This window comes from Lepidochelys kempii, chromosome 9, assembly GCF_965140265.1.
Source record: "Lepidochelys kempii isolate rLepKem1 chromosome 9, rLepKem1.hap2, whole genome shotgun sequence".
Taxonomy (NCBI): Eukaryota; Metazoa; Chordata; order Testudines; family Cheloniidae; genus Lepidochelys; species Lepidochelys kempii.
Window position 1 is genome coordinate 8,059,339 of NC_133264.1, and position 22,340 is coordinate 8,081,678.

General features: G+C 57.7%; 1 protein-coding gene across 1 annotated transcript in view; it reads left to right on the forward strand.

The window, feature by feature from the left end:
- Window positions 1–12,661, forward strand: part of EEF1AKMT4 (EEF1A lysine methyltransferase 4) — a 30,811-nt gene extending 18,150 nt beyond the window's left edge. Inside the window, exon 3 of the mRNA XM_073359201.1 lies at window positions 12,028–12,661. Coding sequence (XP_073215302.1) covers window positions 12,028–12,315 — 288 coding nt within the window. The 3' untranslated portion in view covers window positions 12,316–12,661. The remainder of the gene's footprint in view (window positions 1–12,027) is intronic.
- The last annotated feature ends 9,679 nt before the right edge of the window (window positions 12,662–22,340 follow it).

The window sequence follows — 22,340 nt, forward strand, 5'->3', positions numbered from 1 at the left end:
CCAAAGGGGGTGCTAGTTACTCCTCCCCACCCACGCTCTCCATACGGAGCTCTTCCCCACCAGCATCTCCGCCAGCTACTGGGGCACATCCCAGCCATTCACCCCCTCCTGGAAACTGCTGAGCAGTGAGACACTGGAGTGAATGCAGTGTCCTTGGTTTGGTCCAGAGACCTCTGGCCACTGATGGTCTTGCTCTGCCCTGGGGCTGTATCGTGAGGTTGTGGAAGGGAGATGCTCTTGTGTTCCTTGCCTGGTCGTTCAGAGCTGGCTGATTTTGTCAGGGCAGGGATGTTAGTCCACAAGACTGCTGGATGGGCATCTCTGCTCTGAAGACAACATCAGGAAGGCAAAAGCGGGTCGGTGTGGGGGAACTGTGGGTCAAGATTGAGAGGCTTCAGCAGAGCTGGGAGCCCAGGGCAGGGATGGCAGAGGGGGCTGCAGATTGGCACAGAGGGGCACTGGCAGAGCTGGGGAGGGGGGAGCCCAGGGCTGGGACGGCAGAGGGGGCTGCAGGTTAGGACTGGGACTGGCTCCTTGGAAAGAGTTAAGGCTGTCTACCCTTTCAGGACTGCTAAGGGTGTGAAATTCCTCTTCCCTGTTCCTCCCCAGTACAATGACTCATCAGGGTTGCCATGGTGAAGAGGCTGCAGAGCCTGTTGCCTGCAAATAGTTTCAGTGGCTCATCCTTTGATGTTGTGTTCGGGCCAGTGCTGCCTGGGAAGCTGGCAGTGGCCATGGGAGCAGCAGGTCCCTGCCTCTGTTGGAGCAGGTGATGAGTGCTTGGCTTCACTCTGCCCTGTCGGGGCAGCAAGAGCCAGAGGGCAGCTCCGGTTGTGTCAGGGGAACTGCCTGCTAGGAAGATGGAGCTGGCTGTGGAATCTCCTCCCAGGGAAGGTCTGGCATAGGGGGCATCACACTGGGGCTCCGGAGACCTGGATTCTGTTCCCACCTCTGCCCTGCTGTCGGACCCTGGGCAAATCACTTCCCCTCCCACCCGTTGTCCAGTGAGGCTGTAAGTTCTCTGGCTCAGGAATGGTCTCTCGCTGTCTGTGCAGCGCCCAGCAGCGCGGCTGCCTGCTCTGAGTTGAGACGTCTGCACGTCTCACCGATCCACGGGGCTAGCGTGCCTCTGACCTTTCTGGGAGGGTAGCCCGTGTAGCGATAGGCCCTCGGCCAGCACTTCTTATGAAAGTCAGCCCCACGGCCTCGCTACCCAAATACTGGCGCTCTGGCTAAATCACCCCGGTGTCTCATTGTGCAGCAAGATGTTTCCCCTTTGGCAGCCATGCAATGCACAGATGTTTTGCAGAGAGACAGAATGGCTTTTTCACAACACGCCAAAATCTGGAATACAACATATCATAAGATCCTGAGGTTAGGACGGAAAAGACATGCATGTAAACTTTACCATGCTGCAGCGTCACCTGTCTCTGATCGTTCATTGGAACCAACAACCCAGCCATGCCGCTTGCCTACCACGATTAACTCTTTCAGCCCTACCAGGTCTCCATAGGGGGTGAGTGGGTAAAGCGAGGCCCCTAGTGTAGACCAAGTATACGCTGGCAGGAGTTTTTCTGCCTGTGTGTGTGTGTACATTCTACTACTTTCCTGAATGACATTAGCTAATTCTTCTATCGACATGGCTGCATCTTCACTGGGGTTGGGTTGGCATGGCTACGGCGGTCAGGGCTGTGGCTTTTTCACTCCCCTGACCAACGTGACTAGGCCATGCTTAAAGCTTTGAGTGTAGACCAAGTCTTAGTCTTCCATTTTTTTTCTTAAACCATTTCCCACATGCTGTTGTAATGTAGACGATTCAGTGAAGGGCTGGGAGCCCCAGTGTTCCCCAACAGGGGCGTGGATCCAGCCAGGAATCATCCTCTAGGGAAGGGTTGGGACCTTTGATGGAGACCTCTGGAACCAGACTGGCTAAAATGCTTGGAAGGCCTCTCCCTTGCCCTGGGCCTGGGCGTGGGACTGAGTGGGGTTCCTCCTGTTTTGACTGTGCCACATTGATCTGGGGGGGGGGGTGATCACGACCCTCTAGGCTGAGGGGACAGCAAGAGGGTTGGGCCCTGAGCATCCCTGCCCCAGGCAGGCTCACTGGGTTTTTTCTCCTGGTGCCTCCCGAGTCAAGTGAACCTGGGCACTAGGCACAGAAACGGGAAGTATTAGAAACCAGAGCCCATCCCATCCCCCCTTTGATTCCTGCACTTCGATCTTGTTAGCTGGGGACCCCCTTGCAGAGGGAGATCTGCCTGGCTTGTTCTCCCGGTTGCCCGTGGAAACCCTTGTCAGTATTGACTGGGCCGTGGCGTTACTATGGGGACGGGTGATGCCTCCAGCCCTCTATTAATTGGCACGATGGGGTGATGTGGCTGCAACAGCAGGAACCTGATTAAACTCACCAGGGCAGGGCACTGGGGATCGCTGGCCCAGGCAGTGCTGCCCACTGGAATGGGAAGTCCCTTCCCCTCCTATCTTGCACCCGCTCTCCTCCTCTGCTTGGCCTTTTGCTTTCACTGGTTTCTCTCTCTCTCTCTAACCTCAGCTGGGTTCCTCCTGAGCCAGTATCTCCCCACCTCTGCCCGTTCTGCACCGAGTCTAGGCCTGCTCGGTGAGGCTACCTCCGTGGGGAACTTGCTCAAGGCCCTGGGCTCCCCTGGGTGGCTCGCCCTGGGCCAGAGGGGTTGGGAAAGAGCCTGGCCTTCTGCTAAGCTTGAAACAGCCCCATGCTCTCCCCCGTATAATCACTGCCTGGCTGTGGCTAACCACGCAGTGCGTGACATGGGGGGAGGCCTTCCCCTGCCCCTGCTGACTCCCATGTTCCTCAGCCACAAATAGACAAAGAATCAATCACCCCTTTGAGCCCTGTGAGCTTCCTTCCACTGCCCCCAGCCCCCTTGCTGCTCTAGACCTGGGATCCCTAGGTGAACACAGCTCTGCCAATGCCCCTGGATCCTGACCCCCGGATCCTGACTCCTGAAGGCTGGGGATAAGGACAAAGATCCTGCGTGTTTGCCCATGGTCCTGTCCACTGAGAGCTTGGCTGTGACCCAGCTGCCCTCTGTGGCTCAGAGCATAGGGCCCTGCAGCTGTGGGTGCTAATTCTCTTCCCTGCCCAGATGCTGCTGTTTTGGTGCTGGGCTGTAAAGCGGCTGGTACGAGCAGCTCTGAGGCTCCCTGGTGGCTGCCCTCTCCCACCAGTGTCAGCTCAGCAGGGCTAGAGTGTGTGGGGTAGGAGAGATGGTGGTGGGGGTTTAGTTCTGTGGAGAGCAGCGGGAGAAAAGGGAAGCGTGCCAAGAACTGGGGGGCCTAGGCATGAGCTCTATGAGGGGGCGGTTCTATGAGGGGGCCCTTCAGGAGGAGGGCAGCTAAGGGGGTTGAAGAGATGGGGCGACCCCTGTCTCCCCATGGAGCTCTGTGAGCATGATGCTCCCTGCCCCACCTGGCCTAGAGGCAGCAACAGTCACCCGCATGCTGGCTAGGTGCAGGGTGGGTGGAGAGAAGACCTAGGGCATCCCTGTTGCTCAGCAAAGGGGTTTTCCAGGGACACCATGTGGCCCCCTCGCCTGCTCCAAGCCAGTTCTGTGATTGTGACAAGAGGATCCTGCAAACTCTGCCCACCCCACTGGGAATCATGGGAAGTGTGTGTGGGCAGGCAGTTGGCAGGAGCAGCGGTCTCACCTAGTCCCTCTCCCCAGGGCAGGCTCTCTTGCTCCAGTCCAGTCTGGTCTGATTATCTCAAACCAGGGGGCTTCCTGTCCAGCTGGATGCTTTAGCTTCTCCTTTGGCGCCGAATAACCTCTTGCCCTCTGTTGTTTACCCTTCACTTGCCTGCAGACTCTTTCCCCACCAGCCCTGGGCCACTTGCCGTGGGGCTGGGGCTGGGCCTGCCCCCTGGTGCTAGGGGCAATGGGAGTCACGCGGGCGATGGGTCTCTGCCAGCTGAGCTGTGCTCTGATCTGTGCCCGTCTCTGCTCCCGCTCTTACCGCGGCTGGCGGCGATGCTGGCTTCCCAGAGAGGCCTGGGTGGAGGTTGGGGCTGGTGGTGCTGCCTGCAGCTGTCAGTCGATCAAGTTAAGCTCTTGTAACCTTCACTCCGACCTCAGTCCCTGCAGCCTCTCGGGCTTAGAACTGGGTGAAGCAACGTTCAAGGTGGGGTGGCTGGAGACGGGGGCTTTGTCCTGTCCCAGAGCAGGGCACACATCTCTGGGGTGGGGGGCAGAGCTGGGCTTAGCAGCACCGGGGGCTTCTCCCTGCAGCTGTGTAGGGAGAGCCAGACCCCTCTCTGCTCCTGCATGGGAGGCCTGGACATGCTCTGCCCCCAATCCCACTGGCCCTTTTACAGCCGTGTCCCATTGCAAACTCCTCCCCAGTTTATGTCCCCTCCCCCAGCCTCTCTTGCCCTAGGGAAAGGGCTTAGGGCTGGAGGGCAGCAGGCAGATCTGGCCTGGCACTGTCATTACATGTTTGCTTTCCTCCTCCTCCCCCCCTGTTATGAGAGGAAGAGCCAAATCCCTCTGCTCCTCTCCCCAGCCTGTTGGATTTGTGGACACTGAAGTACTGGCCAGGGGGCTCTGCCCTCCCTCTAGGCAGACCCCATGCGGTTGGGCCGGCTGGTGCTGCTCTGCCTGGACTGATGACCTGGAAACCTGTATTATGCCAACCTCCACTTGTGTCTGAGCAGCATCTCTCTCATGACTGTCCAACTGGCAGCTCCAATCCTCTTAGGGAGCAGCGCTGGGCTCTCGCTGTAACGAGATTACGGGCGGCCGCCCCAGCCCTTCCCAGCAACCATGGGGGGGGTGTGCATGTGCACATCCAAATGGCACCCTGGTGCTGCGTGAACACGCATGGCCACAGCGGCAGGGGGGGCCCCCAGACCTGCACGGGTGTGACTTGGAAGGCTGTGTATAAAACACAGCAGAGCACGCACACGTGAACATGTACAGACCCCGGTGCTCACCAGTGCATGTGGAGTTTCATGCCTCCTTGTGCCCTTCACCCCATACACCTTTCCATGGCAGTGCCACCTGGCTAGTGGCAGATCTGTGGACCCTGGGTCCTGCATTCGGATCCCTGGGGCACCAGCTCCCCGCTGGGGGGGTGAATGGGAGGAGGGGACAGACATCAAACGAGAGAGAAGAATTGGCAGAGCTGGGTGTGTGGGGAGCCCAGGGCTGGAGTAGCTGGGGGGCTGTGGGTAGAGATTAAGGGGCACTGGGACCCAGGGCTGGAAGAGGTGGGAGGGCGCTCTGGGTTGGGATTGGGGGGGCAGAGGTGGTGCTGGGGGGAGGACAGCTCATGTAGCTGGAGTGCCCAGCGGCCCCTGTGAGTTGTGCTAGGGAGTGATCAGATCCTGCTGTGCTAGTAGGGGATGGCGAGAGAGCCGGGGGGCCACTTGGAAGCAGATGCTTCTTCCCGTGCCCATCTCCCCAGAGCCCCTCCGCAGCAGCTACTGGTGGATAAAGTTCTGGGAAGCTGTCTCTTAGCAACAGCCATTAGTCCTCTCTTAACTGGAGATTTTACAGCAGGAGATGGATCCCACCTCGTGTGTGATGGGCTCAGACCCTTCCTTCCCCAACCAGCCTGCTCTCAGCAGGGACCCCCCACCCCTCCCTCCTGCCCCCCAGGCAGCTCTGGGTACTGAGGAGACCGCCTTAGCAGCCTGAGCGGGGAAGATTTTGGCCTGGCGCTGGGAGCCCACGATAATGAATTTTTCACCAGACCGAAACTCTGTCAGTGTTCATGGTACTGCTGGATTTTAACAGGGAAAGCACAGAGGCCCAGGTCCCCAAAGGTATTTAGGCACCAAACTCCCACAGATTTCAGTGCAAGTTCGGTGCCTAAATGCATTGGGGGATCTGGGCCAGATGTTTCATGCCCCTCTTGGAGGCAGAACAACAGACTGGCCAGGCCCCTGGGCTGATCGAGTCTGGCGGTTGCAGTGTAAAGTGCTGGACGCTGACCCGCTGTGGGACTCAGAGGCGCGGGAAGGGCCTTCTGAAGCGAGGAGGGCCCACTGGTGAGTGTGTGTTGCGTCCCTTTCTGCCTGCTCCACAGAGGAGCTGAGCCTGTTACAGCCCCAGCGAGGGAGCTTTGGCTCATGCTGCAGCAGCTCATGCTCTCCGGTCCAGAGGCCCCCGGTTCAAGCCTGGGCAAGTGGTCCAGGCTGGCGGGTGTCGCTCTAACAGCAGCCTAGGAGATGGAGAGGTGGGGTTTTTAGTTTTGAATCCATGGTAGCTCCCACTGCAGCCCTGAGTGGTTCCTCTGGTGTCATGAGCCAGGCTGCAGTTTTGCCTCTAAGATCCTCTCGCCTTTCCTTGGTCGTCACTGCTCTGTCAGTGGTGCCTGGTCCCCCGCTGGGAGCCCCCAGAGCTCTGTTGCCCTGCCCCATGCTGAGCGCTTGGCTGTCCCAGCAGCGGGCTGACATCCCTCCAGCCCTTGGCGGATGTGGGTGTTCTGCAGATTTCCTCTTCCTTTGCTCTTCTCCTCTCCAGCTGCTTCCCCCCCAGTTCATCCCAGCACTCGCCCAGTTATACCCCATTTCCCCACTGTAGATTCCCAGCTGTGACATCCTTTCACCCAATCCCCTATCCCAGCCCAGCCCCTCTGATCACGCAGGTCCGTGTGCTCGGCCTTGTGCTGATTTCCTCTGCGAAGGTCCAGGCGGGCCTCCTCCCTGTTTGGCACTTCACCAGCCTGGGCAGGGGGCTGCTTTTCCCACCCTTTGGAGGTGCTGCTTCCCTTTGCGCTGCGGCTGGCGACTGGCTTAGTGGAGACCCCGACTCTCTGCACTGAGCCCTGGTGGCTGTAAACCCTCCGGGCCAACTTACCACCTCCTGCGATTGAGTGACTGGCAGGGGTGCTGGCCCCAGCCGGCTGTGCGGGGGGAGCTGCTAAGGACAGGCTACTGCCTTGGGGTGGGGGGCTAGTGCATCCTCAGTGTGTTTCAGGCTAATTCCCCCTGGGTTGGGGGGCTGGCCCATGGCAGCGATATGGGGTGAGAGTCCTGACCCAGGTGGGGGCTGTTCTCCTGCAGGTCTGCTCCTGTCCTTGCTCCTGCTTCCTGTCTCCTCTGCTAAGCTCTGTAATGTACCTTGCAGTGCCCTGCATACCCCTGTCAGCTGGGAGCAGTCCCTTTGACACCGATTCTTCCTTCTCGGGGCTGCTAACCCCCTGGCATTGCCACAGAGCAGGAAATGGGGGGTGGAGGTGGAACCAGCTCCACCCAGCAGCACCCAGACCTGCACCCAGATCTGCCTCAGAAACTCTGCCCCCTGCAGATTGGGGCTTTCACAGCTCCATTTCCACCCTCCGCTGAGCAGAATTAGGTGGGGCATGTCTGGGAGCAGGGGTCCCAGGTGTGGTTTAAGGGGCAGATTCTCCTAGCCCTAGAGCTGAGTCTGAGCTGGGTCTGGGGGCATGGTCACACTGGCTGTCAGGCAGTCCAGTGGCTGCTGGCCGAGCGTGACTGTGTGCTGGCTGGGTGAAGTTAGAAGCGGCTGGCTCCTGGCGCTCCAGCCGTTCTGCAAAACAGGAACCCTTGGGACCGGCAGGCCCAGCTCCCCCGGGCGGTGAAATGGAGGCACAAAGGGCTGTGATTAGTTCTTCCGGTGTCTGGTTATTCTCCCCAGCTCTGTGCATTCAGGCCCAGGTGGCTCCTGAGCCGTGTCCTGGTTTTGCCCCAGTTGGGCCCCTCATTCTGGCCACATTCTGGATGGCGAACGCCTTGCTAGGGCAGGCTTCCTGCTCAGGGCTCCCAGTGCCTGGAGTAGGGACATTCCCTGTGGAGGGACGTGGTCTATGCAGCCACCCCAGGCTCCTGCGGAACGAGAATCCTGACTCCAGCTCTCTTGGAGGAGGCAGTGAAGGCTACTTGGGGTCCTGCTGAGTCCCTGGAGCTGCCCCATGCGGCACTGAGTGTGAGTCAAAGGGCAGAGCCTTCTGGTCTCCAGGGCAGAGAATTGAGCTCAGGCCCCTGAACCTTCTCCAGCATAGTTCTGAGCACACGTAGCTGTCCTAAAGGGCCTGACTTCAATGCATGCACCACCCCTTGCCTCCTGTTACCACAGCTGGAATCTTCCCAGTGTGGGGCAGGGGCTTTCTGCCCCCCATCTAAGGGGGATTGGTGTGGAGGGGGTGGGAGTTCATCGCTGCGGCTCACGTATATGTGGTCTTCCAGAGCCCTAACTATGTGCACGGACTCCTTTCCCGCACCGAATGCCCCAGACCCTGCCCCTTGGGGTGGGCGTTCGTGCCTTTCTGCTTCTGGGGCCAATCTAGGGCAGGTAATTTAAATATCCTATTGCCCCTCCCCCTCCCCAGCTGCTGGAAGGAGGGGCAGGGGGGAGGGCTCTTGCCTGATCACTCTGGGCATGTGATCTGCTGCCTTATATGTGTGGGGCAGGCCTCCAGCATCAGCTCCTCGCTGTCCAACTGTCTGCACTGGGGCTTTTCCTGGCCCATCCCACCCAGGGAAGGAGGAACAGGCTACTGGGTGCAGGCTGGCCAGGGGAGCAGTATCTCCCTGTAGTATCCTGTCTGTGTCCTGGGTGTTGGTTTATGGACTCTCTCTCCTCTGAGAGATGATCGGGGCTCTTGCCACTTGCCCTCGTTCTGAGGCTGCTAGCCCCAGAGAGGGGTATCCCATTCATAGAGAGAACCTTCTTCAGGAGTGAGGGGCTGGGTCCCTGCTGGGTCTGGGTCTGGGTCTCTGGACATCAGCCAGGAGCAGCTGCTTACACTGAAGGGGAGGATGCAGAAATAACCTCCCTGCAAAACCTCCCTCTGCCCCATGTGGATAGCAAAGAGCGGGGCTTGCATGCCCCATCAACCCCAAGTCATGCAGCCTGGCCTCCTCTCTCATGCAGCGGAGGGGACCCTCGGGGAGGGGGGGCTGATGTCTGTTTAAGCCTTTGAGGTTCAGAGCACTGGCCAAGTGTAGAGCTGGGGGCTCCAGGCTTTCCTGGGGGCAGGTGCCTGGGCCAGAGTGCTAGGGAAGGCCACTGTGGCTGAGCGAGCGGGACCAGGGTGCTCACTTGTGTTGCTGGAGCCAATGACTGTGCTGGCCAGGAACACCTGTCATGGGTTTCAGGGTAACTGCACCAGTATTCCCCTCTGCCCCCACCCTCCTTGGTCTTCTCCAGGAATTCCCAGCCACGTCTCAGGTCTCCAGTCGTCAGCTGTCTCTGGACCTTTGTTTCCTGACAGTGACAGGCAGGGACCTGTGTTCCACTCCCTTCGGGGGGGAGCGGGGCAGGGGTTTAAGGCTGCACAGCTCCGTGCTGTACACTGTCCCCAGCAAGCTGCTCTGCCTAAAGGCCAATCCCTGGGTGTCACGGTGTGTGGGGGAGTCCGGGGCCTGCACCCCTCTTCCTGGGATTCACTGTGACTCTCAGCCAGCCAGTAAAACAAAGGTTTATTAGACAATAGGAAGTCTAAAACAGAGCTTGTGGGTACAACAAGGACCCCTCAGTCAAGTCCTTCTGCGGGAGCAGGGAGCTTAGACCCCAGCCCTGGGGTTCCCTGCGTTCCACCACCCAGCACAGAACTGAAACTAACCCCGCCCGCCCTCCAGCAGGCTCCCTCCTGCAGCCTCTGTCCACATTCCTGGGCAGAGGTGTTACCTCCCCCTCCCCGTCCTGGCTCAGGTGACAGGCTCTCAGGTCTCCCATCCCCAGTGAAACTCCCCTGCCACATTTCCAGGTCAACACTCCCCCCTCCCTGCTGCATCACACTGGGCTTGCTTCGTCTCCCAGGGCTATGAGCAGCGTACTGCCAGCAGTTACAAGTTACCCCGAGAGCAAGCACCTTTATTCTTACAGTAAAAGCAGTACAGAGAAAACCTCCTAAAACCAATGAAAGGGCTTTGCCATGGGCTGACGCTTGGGTGAGGTCACCCCTCAGTCTTATGGAGCCCTGGTAAGTCAAAATCTCCCCAACCCTTCCTCAGAGGTTGGGGCTCCCTAAGGACAGACGGTCCCTGTCCGTTTGCTGAATCAAAACGAAGCCCCTGAGTCAGTTTAAATGCAGCCTATTTATCTTCTAAGCTCTTTCCTTGTCCGTTGCTCTGTGGAGACCCAGTTTGAACCAGGACATGTCAGCCTCCATCCGGGGGAGGGGGAGGGTGGGGAACGGACCTCGCTGCAAGTGTTTATAACCTGAGTGATTCACCTTAATCATCCCCATCTGCTTTTCGTTCCTGGAGGAGCTGTGGGAACCCTGCCTCTGGAGTTGCATACAGTTCCTGGCCCACAGTGGCACATCAGCTTAATATCGCATGGTCCCCAAAGCTATTGTATGTGGTTGCACAATCTGTGTCAGCACCAACCTGGGAAGCCCAGGGCTGGCCCTTCTCCTGCCCTACGATGCTGTGGCCGTCCTGGATAGGCCCTGGTTAGCGCTATCTCCCAAGGCCCAACTTCGGCCTCCTCCCTCTCTGATCAGAGGATGCCCAGCGGCTACATTTTCAGGACTAATAGCCCCTGCGTTGCCAGTGGCACCAGCTGTGGATTTCTCTCTGCATCAAACGATGGACAAATGGATGGTGTCCGTGGGAAATACCGACCCCTGTATTGCCGGAGGATTAAAGGAGAATCTTTTACCCTGCCACAGAGATCCGTCCTGCGTGGGTGGTCCCTCCCCTCCCCTGCCCGCCTGCTGCAGAGCCCCCTCCCCACCGCCAGCATTCGGCCAGGACTGCAGCAGCAGCTCCCTGGCGCTGTAGCCCTTTGGCTAAGGGTGAGTCATGAGAGATGAAGGGCGGTCGGTCCCCACCTGTCAGGGACCCAGGCAGCCGAGTGCGGGGGAGTTCCCGGCTCTGCGCCGTGCCCTCCCCATCAGGCTGCGCTGGGAGTAGCTGTGCAGCAGAGTGCAGGGAGGCCGCCAACGCTGGCTGCTCATACCAAGCAGCGCCGTTAGCATGCTGAGCACGCCGGCGCTGGCCGTAAATGCCTTTGACATTGGATAAAGCCAAGCAAGAAAATTGATGTTCTTTTCCATCCTATTAGCAGGAGCTTAGTTCCACTGAGGAGAAAATGATGATTAAAAGGGTCAAGTCCTCTCTGCTTCAAACACCCCGTACCTTGGACACTGTGTTTTCGAGCGCTGCTCAGGGACGTTTTGGCGTGGCAAGCACAGTGGGGGGCTGGGACGGGGGAGCTCTGCACAAACAACCACTTGGGTGGGGAGCATGGATCCTGGAGCTGTTACCTTGTGGGGGGGAGGGGTGGCACCGTGAGGTCTTGCCACCTGTGGGGGTGGGGTAGGTTTACCCTCATCTGTGCTGGGCATGCACAAGAGTCTGGAGAAAAGACAAAGGAAAACCGCTCCGCTCCCCCGCCCTCTCGTAGCAGTTGCACCTGGGGACCCTAGTGGGCTTTCTCGTCTGGGGGCTCTGGGAGCTGCAGCCCCAGGCCTGGCCAATGCACCTGCTGCAGCCTTTGTGCTGTTGGGTAAAATTCTCATCCCTGCAGTGAGCCTTCCCCGTGTGAGCAGGGTGGGGGTCGGACCCCTGGAGGGGTGCAGAGCAGGTGGAGGAGGCCAAGCATGGTCTCTTGGCAACAGGAGGAGCCAGGGCTGTTGGCGACAAATGCCAGCTCCAGCAGCAGGGAGTAGGCAGCGGAAGAGGGCCAAGGACTGCGCAGGCTGGAAGCTGCTAGATCCCGTAACATCCCTTCCCCTCCTTTCAGTGGGGGCCGGCCGCTGCTTCACCCTTTCCTGCCCAGCTGCACTGTGCTGCCGGAGGGGTGGAGAAAATTCTCTCCAAACCCCTGTGGAGAGCAGCAGATGCCCTGAAACTGGGGATCAGCTGCGCCCTCCCTGCATAGCCTGAGATCTCTAGCAAGATGGGAGGTGACCCGTTTTCTGCACACTCCTGGAGCAGCCGACAGGTTGGAGGGATGCCCTGGCAGGGATGGGGGGGAGTGTTCCCTGGATTTGGAGAGGTTCGTGCCCAGGAGGGGAGCCTGGCACAGTGCAGGGGGGTCCTTGACCCTGTCCGCTTTAACCTTTTCCTCACAGGTCAGCAGAGTCTTGCGGCCGGGAGGCCGTTTCATCTCCATCACCTTTGCCCAGCCGCACTTCCGCAAGCGCCACTATGCCCAGCCCGCCTACGGCTGGTCCCTGCGCCACTCCACCTACGGCACTGACTTCCACTACTTCCTCTACGTCATGTGCAAGGGCCAGGAGCTGTCCCCTGCCGACCTGGCGCTGGGGCGGAGACTCCACGAGCCGCCCGGCCCCGCCTGCCCACCCAGCTTCCTCCAGGCCTCGGACAGCGAGGATTATCTCAGTGCTATTGAGCTGTGAGTGGGAAGGGCCTGCCACAGTTGTAGCAGCAAGGAGTTCTCCAGCCAACTTGGGGGCCTAAACCAACCAGCGCCAGCTGCAGCTGCCAGTGCCAGATTCATGGGGCTGGGTGACAGCGGACTCCTCTAATCCAGTGCCTTGCCTATGGCTGGAGCCCAGCCCATCCTTCCAGCCACCTGGGTGCTGTGAGACCAAAGGGAATGTTGGTTTGCAGCCAGCTCAATAAAGTTGGTTTCTCTCTAGTCGCCCAGACCAGCTCCTCATCCTGGTGCTGTCGATCTCAAGGCTTTAGAACATGGCTATGTTCCCAAAGGCCCCCTTGTCCCAGGACCCCAGACTCCCCCACCCCTGAAGGTCTGGCCTGTGTAGACTACAGTTCCCAGCAGCCACTGGGGTCAGGCTGCCCTGGGGGGCTGTTGTGTCTACAACTCTGCTCCCCCCACCCCTCCGTAGCAGGGTGGCCGCAGCCTGTTCCTCCAGCAGCAGCCTTGGGGGTGACACAGGGAGCGACCCACATCTGGCTGCAGAGCATAGTGGGAGAGGGGTGGCATGGGGGCTGGGGAAGCTTGCTGCAGCCCTGCCAGTCCATTGCGGTGTGTACGCTCCGTGGGGCTGGATGTGAGCAACGCCCGAAACCTGCTGCAGTTCTGCAGGGAGCCAGGGGCAGGCCAGGCGGAACCGGGGAAGAGCTGGCAAAGGGCACTTGTGTGGGGAGGCTCAGGTTGACTCAGCTCCTGGACAAGCGCGGTGCTTTGGCTCTCTTCCCCCTCCCCACCCCCAGGTCGCTGGTCTTTGTGGCTGGTAATGAAGCTGCCAGAGAATCCCTGAATCATATTAATTCCCTCCATCCATCTTTGGGGGGGATGCGGGGAGAGGAGCCGGCCTCGCACGCTCTCAAGTAGATTTCGCAGCAGTGCAGAGGCAAAGGGAGGGATTTTAGCATTCGCCACAAGCAAATCGCTCTAATCCAGCTTTTGTCCTTGCATGATTAGGAAGCATTATGCCAGCGAGAAAGGGACAGGATTCCCAGGTCCCTGCTCAGTCAGCCGTGCCCTGAGGAGCTCTCACCCACAGCGTGACCCCAGCTGGGTCCTCCCCTGCTCAAAGGCTCCTTGTGCAGCTCCCCGAGCAAAGGAACCTGTGGCCTTGCTGGGATTGGGGGAGGAGAGGGCTATCCCTTAAGTTGTTGAATTTTAATGTTTTATGTGTTATTTTACTACACATGTGGCCAGAAATAGTGGGGGAGGGGGAGAGGCTACACAATCAGGGACAGATGGGACATGACAACCAACTGCCTCAGTGTCACGCACTGGTCGCTGGAGTGAAGCTGGCTCCTGGGCTGGAAGAAGCCAGGCCGCAGAGGTCAGCACGAGCTCAGGCCCTGGGATTCAGGACTCAAGAGTTGCTTGGTCCAGCTGGCTGCCTCTTTGGGGGAGGGGTGAATTCTGCCCAGTGTTGCTTCAGTTCTGCCCTGTGTCCCAGCATGGCGAACCCACCTTGTTCCCTGGCATAACTGCTTGCTCCATGGCTGGACGGGAATTCACCCTTCTTGTCTGGTCAGCCTGGGCCTTGCAGCGCTTTGCATGGGCCCCTGTCTCCTGCGTTGGGAAGAAGATTCCACTTCCACCATGTCAGTTGCTGGCTTCCTCATCTCTTCCCAAGGCTGCCTCTGCCCTGAGGCTGGTGTGGTTCTTTCCCACTGCTGCAGTCGTACAGGTGCGGTGCCTAGCATGCCCTGGGGCTGCAGGAGTCGGAGCAGGTCGCGGTGACATGGTGGTAAAAAACCTCAGCATTTGGTTTACAGTAGGACTCCCCTGTTGGGGCCTGCACCTCCCACACAACAGCATCCCAAGCATGGCTGGGTTGGCAAGGCTAAGAACCACTCCTATCCTCCTGTGTGTATTCCCTGGCCCCCACATTGCCCCTTCGCCCGTAGAACATCATTCAGTGTCATTGTGTGGCACATACAGCCATTCCGGTTGCCAGGGTCGTTCAGACCTTAAGTGCATCACCCCCTTCTGCATTGATGGGAACCTTCCCACAAACAACACCCTGATATTAAAGTGGATCTGACCCCCGCCTTTGGTCAGTCCCAGGTTCTCCCCAGGGAGCCCTCATGCCACCCTATCCTGCTGTGGTGTTGACTTTTTTCACCCTTTTGTTGCTCTCCCTCGGCTGGTGGAGGCCAACTGATTAGTCCCGCTGCCTTTGGGCTGTATCTGTGAAGCCGACTCATTTGCCACATATATGTGGGAGCTTGTAAATGTCAGCACTCTCCTTGTTAGTCATCTGGCTGGCTCCCTCGTGCGTGCACACCTTTTCAGCTCCTCGGAGATGCTGCAGCCGTTGAGTTGGAGCCGCGGCACTGGATTGGCTACTAGAGCCTCTCCACCCACACGTGTCTGAGAAAAACTATTATGTTTCCCAGTGTTTATATTAGCTCTGCATAAAATTTGTGTGCATGAAATCTTTAATGTTGCTCCTGACCTAGATTTATCTGTGTGGATAGAACGGGTGGAAAATTCACTTCACTTTTCAGCTGTCACTTTGGGAGCAGTTGAAGGTAATTGGGTTGGTTCTTTCCCATGTGGTCTGCAAGGCTGGTGTAGAATCCATACGGAATGGGCAGGGTCACCGTGAAAGCCATGGGAGGTTGGGGGGGAACCGTTTTTCCTGAAGTCCACCAATTCACTCTTGAAAGTTTACCGGGGCAATTTGGGGGATCTCAGTGCAGTTCCAAGTGAAGAGCTGGCTCTATCGAAGACTCCATGAGTCTAATTTATAGCATCATCGGTGGTATCGTTAACAAATCCAAGGGCTCAATGCGGCTGGCTAGATCACTCAGAAGAGTATGAGTAATCTCAGGGTCATGGGTTTGTGCCTCATGTTGGGTGCAACCCTTTATCGTTACAGGGGTAACGCTGACATTCTCTGGCCTGTGTTATGCAGAAGGTCAGACTTAATTTACTGGACCTTTCCAGCCTTAGACTCTATGAACCCTGCAGAGCCAACTCCCCTCTAGCATAGGGAGCTCCGGGTCCAAGCACTGTCTTGAGGCAATTGGGGTAAGTTTGCACTGATGCAGCCTCTGTTGTTGTTTGTATTTTGGTACCATCTGTGGAGCATGATCAGGGCTTGGGGTCCCCTTGTGCTTGGCGCTGTGTGTACGTGATGATGGGAGTCCCTGCCCCAAGGAGCTATTGTGTGGGCAAATCCAGAGCGTGTCTAAGGTGATCAAAGTGGGATTATGTCCCAGCAAAAAGTGCATTTAAAAAGCAAAAAGAGCGTTCAGCAAAGCAATTCAAGAGGTTTTAACTGATCGGAGAGAATGGGTCCCTCTTTCCATTCCCAGGGGAACGAAAGCAGAGGAGGAGCTGGCATCAAACCTCTTTGGGCTCAAACATCCCTGTTCCTGCCACCACCTGGGCCTCCCGCTGTCTGGTTTGGCTGCCTCTGATTTGTGTTCTCGCTCTTTGGGAGTGCTCTGTGGGTGGGAAGGAACTAGAGTAAGACTGCATGGGTCAGGAGAGAGCATCACCTGCAGAGAACGCGCCAGAATAACTGAACTTGTGAAATCGCAAATGGCTCCCGGTCCCCCAAAAGCGGGGACTCCTGCTGGCTGGGGTGCCTGCCTCTCTCCAGCTCGCCTGTCCGCTAGAGAACGTCTCTGCAGCTGGGAACGTGACGGGAGCCGGCAGCAGCTGAGCTGGGGCGCCTGGCTGTGCAAATGCAGAAGCCTGTTCTAGCTGCGTCCTTCAGGGCTGGGCAGGGCCCAGGGACGGCTTTGCTCTTTGGCAGCTGGCACTTGTGTCACCAGAGGCTGATAGCCCCACGAGGAGGCAAACATACAGGGAGTCAGAACCACCGTCGCTCGCTGCCCTGGGGCACAGAAAGCCCTGTGAGGGGCGAGTCCTCGGAGAGCTGGGCATTGGCTGTGGTGATGGGTGGGGTGAGATGGGCCAGCTGTTGGGTGGGAGAGCAGGGGCACTCGAAGGCCAGGCCATGGCCACTATGGCAGGAACCAATGAGGGGCACAGTCGGGTTAACTGGTTACAAATTGCACCCATCAGTTGGAGCCCAAGCAACGGCCTTGATGCCATCACAGCTGGGTTTCCGCAGCCAGTAGGCTGCCTCACTGTGCTCTCCGAGGGTGCTCTGAGCAGCTAGCCCGTGGGGCCCCAGAAACACCCTCTGCTCCAAAGACAAGGGGTAGGTTTGTTCTAGAGGCCCTCCCCTTGCCACCTAGGATGATGGGATTCCTTACGCAAAACCCATAACCCCTCTGTCTAGGCCTACAGTAGCCATTTGGGGTCACCGAGCCCTTCCTGGGACTGTCACTTGTGGCTTCCTCTGGCTTATGCCACCTGTGAGATGCTCCTTCCCTGTGGGTCATTGTATCCCTGGCCAGAATCACGATCTCAGCATCTAGAGAGACACAACACTTCAAGCTGACTGTCCTAATTCTTCCATCTCCCTGCCTGGGAGTGACTGAAGAGGGCTGAAAGCTCACCAGCTGCCTTTAGATTAAGCCAGGCTTTCAGCCAATGGAATTTATATTTTTTTAAATAATTATTTGGCATCTCATAAGCGACAAGCCCCAGAGGGCCAACTCCTTAGCAGGTGTAAATCAGCATTACTCCATTGAGGTCAGCAGCCCAATGCTGATTTACAGCAGCTGAGGCCCTGACGCACAGAATTCAGTGGCACAGGTTGGACCGGGCCGGACTCTTTCGTTGCTGACAGGGTCCCAGTGCAGATGCCTGCTAGTTACCCAGTGTGACTCCATCAAATTCCATTCTGCCGGTGGCCCATGAACTGATCTGCCACCAGCCTGCTGGGAAACTGGACCTCTTTGCTCGGGGACTGGCCAGAGGTAGGAAAATGGATAAGCTCTGATGCGAGTGAAGAGGTTGGGTAGTGTGGGGTGGATCGGAGGGGAAAAGCGAACCGCTCAAGACCCTGGTGTGTTAGTGAGAATTGGGATAGGCTGGGGCTAGATTCCTGTGTCACCTAGAACATCCAGAGGCAAAGGGAAGGGTTCTCCAGCAGCAACTGGCTGCAACGCTGGCAGCTAGAAAGCTGTGGGATCTGGGTCGCTCACTGGCACCCTGAGCCGCTGAGGCCCTCCCCATTAGCACAGGGGGTACCCAGCACCGCTTGGCTTCAAGCCCATCCATCTCTGAAGCCATTATAAAGAGAACATTTGGCAAAGCCTCGCCTCAGAGCGGGCCCTGTGCAAATAAACGCGTGAACTGACTGTGTTGCTGGCCTATCGTGAATGTTCTTTGTCTGGAGCCCGCTGGTGGGAGGTATGCCCTGGCACCTGGCAGTTTCAAATCTCTTGATGTGATGCTGGCCCCAGCATCCTGCATGTGAGGGCAGGTGACTGTTCACTGTTGCCTTTCGGTAGCTCAGCAGGCCTTGGGATGTGGGGGTCCAGGGGGAGTGATACCAGCACCACTAACTGGCCATTGAGCAATACTACCCAGGGCAGGTGATGGCACCCTGGGCTGGAAGTAAAGGGGAGACAGTTTCTGGCCTCACAGGGGGACATACTTGGTTCTTGCCAGGATATGCTCTGCATAGGGACAGGTCTAGCTAGATAAGCAGCCCTGCAATGTGGTAAAACAGGGATCTGCACAGTACCAGCATCTTCCTGTCCAGTTAAATCTCTGGGCACAGTAACTTTTTCCCCAGTGTACCTTTTGGAGGCTGGCCTTTTAAATTTAGCAGCGACATTCAACTGCAGCCCTAAAGTAGCCATCTCGCACCTGGTAGCTGCTGGCAGCCTCTCTGGGCGGTGAGGCCCTGTTGTTTCCTCCTCCTTAATACTGAGGAGAAGGCAGGTTTCTCCAGACATTTTACTCCTGGGGGCAGGGGCAGCAGGTATGTATAATTTTTGGTGGTGCCCAGAATGGGTCCAAGTCCTGCCCCCCGTCCAACACCTGCCTAACACTCTGGGAGGGAGTTTGGGTAGGGGAGCGGTGCAGGCACTGGGCAGGAGTTTGGGTTCAGGAGCGGGTTTGGGGTGCAGGCTCTGGGAGGGAGTTTGTGTGTGGGGTGTGTGCTCTGGGCTGGGACAGGGGGTTAGGGTGTAGGAGTGGGTATGGGGGGTGGGCTCTGGGAGGGAGTTTGTGTGCGGGCTCTGGGCTGGGGCAGGGGGTTGGGATGTGGGAGAGGGTGAGGGGTGCAATGCTTACCTTGGGTGGCTCCCAAAAGCAACCTGCACACCCCTCTAGCAACGGCTCCTAGGCTGGGGGGCCAGAGGGTCTCTGTGCGCCACTGGCCACAGGCACCTCCCCCGCAGCTCCCATTGGCTGCAGTTCCCAGCCAATGGGAGCTGCGGAGTCAGTGCTCAGGGCGGGTGCAGTGCATGGTGACTCCCCCCCCCACACCCAAGGCCATAGGGCTGTTCCAGCCACTTCCAGGAGTGGCATGGAGCGAGGCTGGGCAGGAAGCCGCCTTAGCCCTGCTGCACTGCTGATGGTGGTGACTGGGGCCCGCTGAGCCCTTTTAAATTGCGTGGGGGTGGCAGGTGGGGCTGGGAGATGCTCTGGGGCAGGCATGCGGGGGCGGCAGACAGGGCCGGGGGAGAGACCCAGCCCTAAACATTGGTGGAGCCGGGCCCCCGGGCCCTGAATATTCCTGGAGCATGGGCACCACGGGCCCATATAACTCACTGCCCTTGCCTGGGGGAGAGAGTCTTGTGTGTGCAGAGCGGGACCCACAGGCTCTGGGAAGCATCAGAGGGGTGGCCGTGTTAGTCTGGATCTGTAAAAGCGGCAAAGAGTCCTGTGGCACCTTATAGACTAACAGACATAGTGGAGCATGAGCTTTCGTGGGTGAATACCCACTTTGGGGGAGGACTGGGTTTACAGGTGGCCTGATCAGACATACCCATTCCCACAGTAAATTAACCCTGCGCTTGATCACTTCCAGGAGCCAGACTGTGTGCTGGAGCTTGCAGCCAGCAAGGAGTCACTAACCATTGCTCTAAAGTGGGCATGAACCGTGCTTTAAGCCCCTCCAGCTAAAAAGTCACTGTGGGGACAGAGAACGGGCCGGAAAGGGGACTGTCGGTAAAGGCTGAAGGCTGGGGCAGGATGGGCTTTGGAAGAGGCTGGGGGAGTGGGCCTCCTCCCCTTGCCCTTGTGGGGGAGGATGGGCAGAGGGGAGGCTGCTCTCAGGAAGGCAGGTTAGCGTCCCCTTTAGTGCAGTCAGCTCCCATCTCAGTGCTGTGCCGCCTCTGGAGGGGAATCTCTTCATCCTGCTAGCCCAGCGTTTGAGCCGACCCAGGCCTCACACCGTCAGCTCTGTGGAAACCCTGGCAGGATAGTCCATGGAAACTGCTGGCGGCCTGCACCGGGTCAATAGCATTAATCAACACCCCTCTGGGCTATGGCAGCCCTTGACGGATCAGCCTCAGCAGCTCCCGGGGCTGCCTGGTGAGGCTCTGGCCTTTTCTCACTGGTGCTTCTCTGTGAGGCTGGCCCCGGGCTGTGCTTCGTTTACACTGGCATAGGTTGGGTGACCTCTACCAGAGAGACCCCGTACTGCTGCCTTCCCTCCCTTTTACCCTCTTGTGGCTGGGCTTTGCTGCTTTGCCAGACCAGCTGGGCTGAATCAGAAATGCCTTGGAACCTCCTGGCCTGACCCTGGGTGGCAGGGGCAGATCTATTCCCTTGTCCCACAGGCTCAGATTTGGAAACGGCCACAACCCAGGGCTATGAGAAGCAGCAACTCTTTGTGATTATACTGGGGTGTGTGTGTGTGTTTGTACTGGGGGGAACCTGAGCCGTCTGCTTCCTGGTCACGACCTTCCCATACTCCCACTGCTGGGGAATGGCTCCCTCCACCCCTCCGAACTGTAGTTAGCATAACAAGCCTTCGTTCCTTTCAGCTGTGAGCCCTTTGCGGGAGGGGCTGTGTCTCCCTGTGTGGCTGGACAGGACCCAACACATTGTGGGCCTGAGGCATTTACACCCAGGTAATTCTATGGATGGCAGTGGAGTTACTCCAGATCTACACCCGTGACAGTGCGAGGAGCACCCAGTGCTCTCTCTGGGTGCTCACAACACCCCATTAATGCTGGTCACTCAGCCTGCAGCTTCCAGCCTGGGGAGGCCTCTCCCCTCTAGGGACCTCACAAGCCTGTCTCTGGATAAAGGGCTCCAGCTCCGATCCTGGGCTCCATATGAGGAATTGAAGGGGCTTTCCCCCCACACACAGGGTCAGTGGGAGACCAAGGGGCCGGTGCTGCAGAGAGAGTCCATTGCAAGTGTTAGGCAGCTGGAGAAAGTCCCCTGGTGCAGGCAGGGACTTTGCCCTGGGCTGTGGTCTCCACTAGAGGTGGTCTCCTTGTGCAAACAGCCCGTTAGTTTGGGAGGATGCAATCGAATGGGACTCCTGCCCACCCATGTGGATCCAACTTCACAATAGGGGCCTTACATGGGCTCCTTGGGGCCGGGGTTGTGTCCGCTTTTTGTGGATGGTGTGAATACTTCAGTGGCGGTCACAGCGGGGAAGGCCTGTCTTGGTGCTCCCTGCTCTGTGTTACTGTGACACCCTGAAGGCAGGTGCCAGATGGGAGTCCCAGGGAGAGGCTGGCATCTGCCAATCTGATTCAATAGGGAGATCTAGACGGGGATCAGGATGTTAAAAAATATGAATGTAAAATGTGCACCTGAGAGACTCTAGCTGGTGCTGAGAATCCAGAGGTTCGGGGGCAGCTTCATCTCTCCTGCAGCTCAGGGGGCACAGACAGGAGTGTTCAGAGAGCTCGGGACATGGATCAGCAAGGGCGAGATCTGTAGACACCCATGTTCCACCATTGGCCCCATACCCACAGGCTTCTCTTTCCAGCAGAAGGAGACAGGAGCTGGCCCAGCTGTAGAGACACTTAACTGCAGGGGGCTCAGACCCTGAGGTACCCCCCTCCCCCAGATACTGAGCATTTTGGGGATGGGCATTTATTCATGTCAGCGTTAAGCCATGTAAATACAGCTCGGGCAGACATAGGGGGTGTGTGTGTGTCTTGGTGTGGGTGTACTGATGGTGTTTGTGGAGTTCCTGTATGCATGTGGCTCAAAGTCATACACACAGATTCCCATACAGAATGTGGGTCTCCGAGTACATATGTTGAGCGTGTATGTAGGCATCTGGGAGCGTGTGCACTTTGCATGTGCCTATATGAGTCTGTCGGCCAGCCTATGTGACTGGCTGTGCGTCTGTGGTTCTCTGTGTGTGGGTTGAGTGTATATGGGTGTGTCTGTGCTTCAGTGTGTTTGTAGCATGGCTCACTGCCTGTAGTTGTGGTGTCTGAATTTGACTCTTTACATAAGAGCGGCCACACTGGGTCAGACCAAAGGTCCATCTAGCCCAGTGTCCTGTCTTCCGACGGTGGCCAATGCCAGCTGCCCCAGAGAGAATGAACAGAACTGGGAATCATCAAGTGACCCATCTCCCATTCCTAACTTCTGGCACATAGAGGCTAGGGACATCATCCCTGCCCATCCTGGCTAATAGCCATTGATGGACCTAGCCTCCATCCTTCCCTTACTCAGAAAAAGCAAGGTTTCAACCAATGCAAAAGCTAGTTTAATAAATGTAAAAGAACAGAGAAGGAAGGATTGGCCCCAATGTGTATGTGTGTTAGAGTGGCCCAGAAAGGTAAATAAGCACCCCTTCCTCCTCCAAAATAGCCCTTGAATTGCCAAGTGCATTTCCCAGTGGTTTAAAGTAAATTCCCAAGGCCTGTGGGAGGCTCCAGCCTCTCCTCTCCAGGGGCTTTTGATGGTCTGTAGGGCTCAGGAAAGGGTGGAGAGCTTTGCCCCTTCTGTATTTCCCAGGTCAGATTGGTAGACACCCTGGGGGGCTGTCGCCTTCTGCTGCAGTGTGGGGCATGGGTCACTTGCAGGTTTGAACTAGAGTCAGTGGTGGATTCTCTGTAACTTGACATATTTCAATCAAGATTTGTGGGTGTCAGTAACTGAGTCAGAGGTTATGGGGCTATTCCAGGCTTGGTG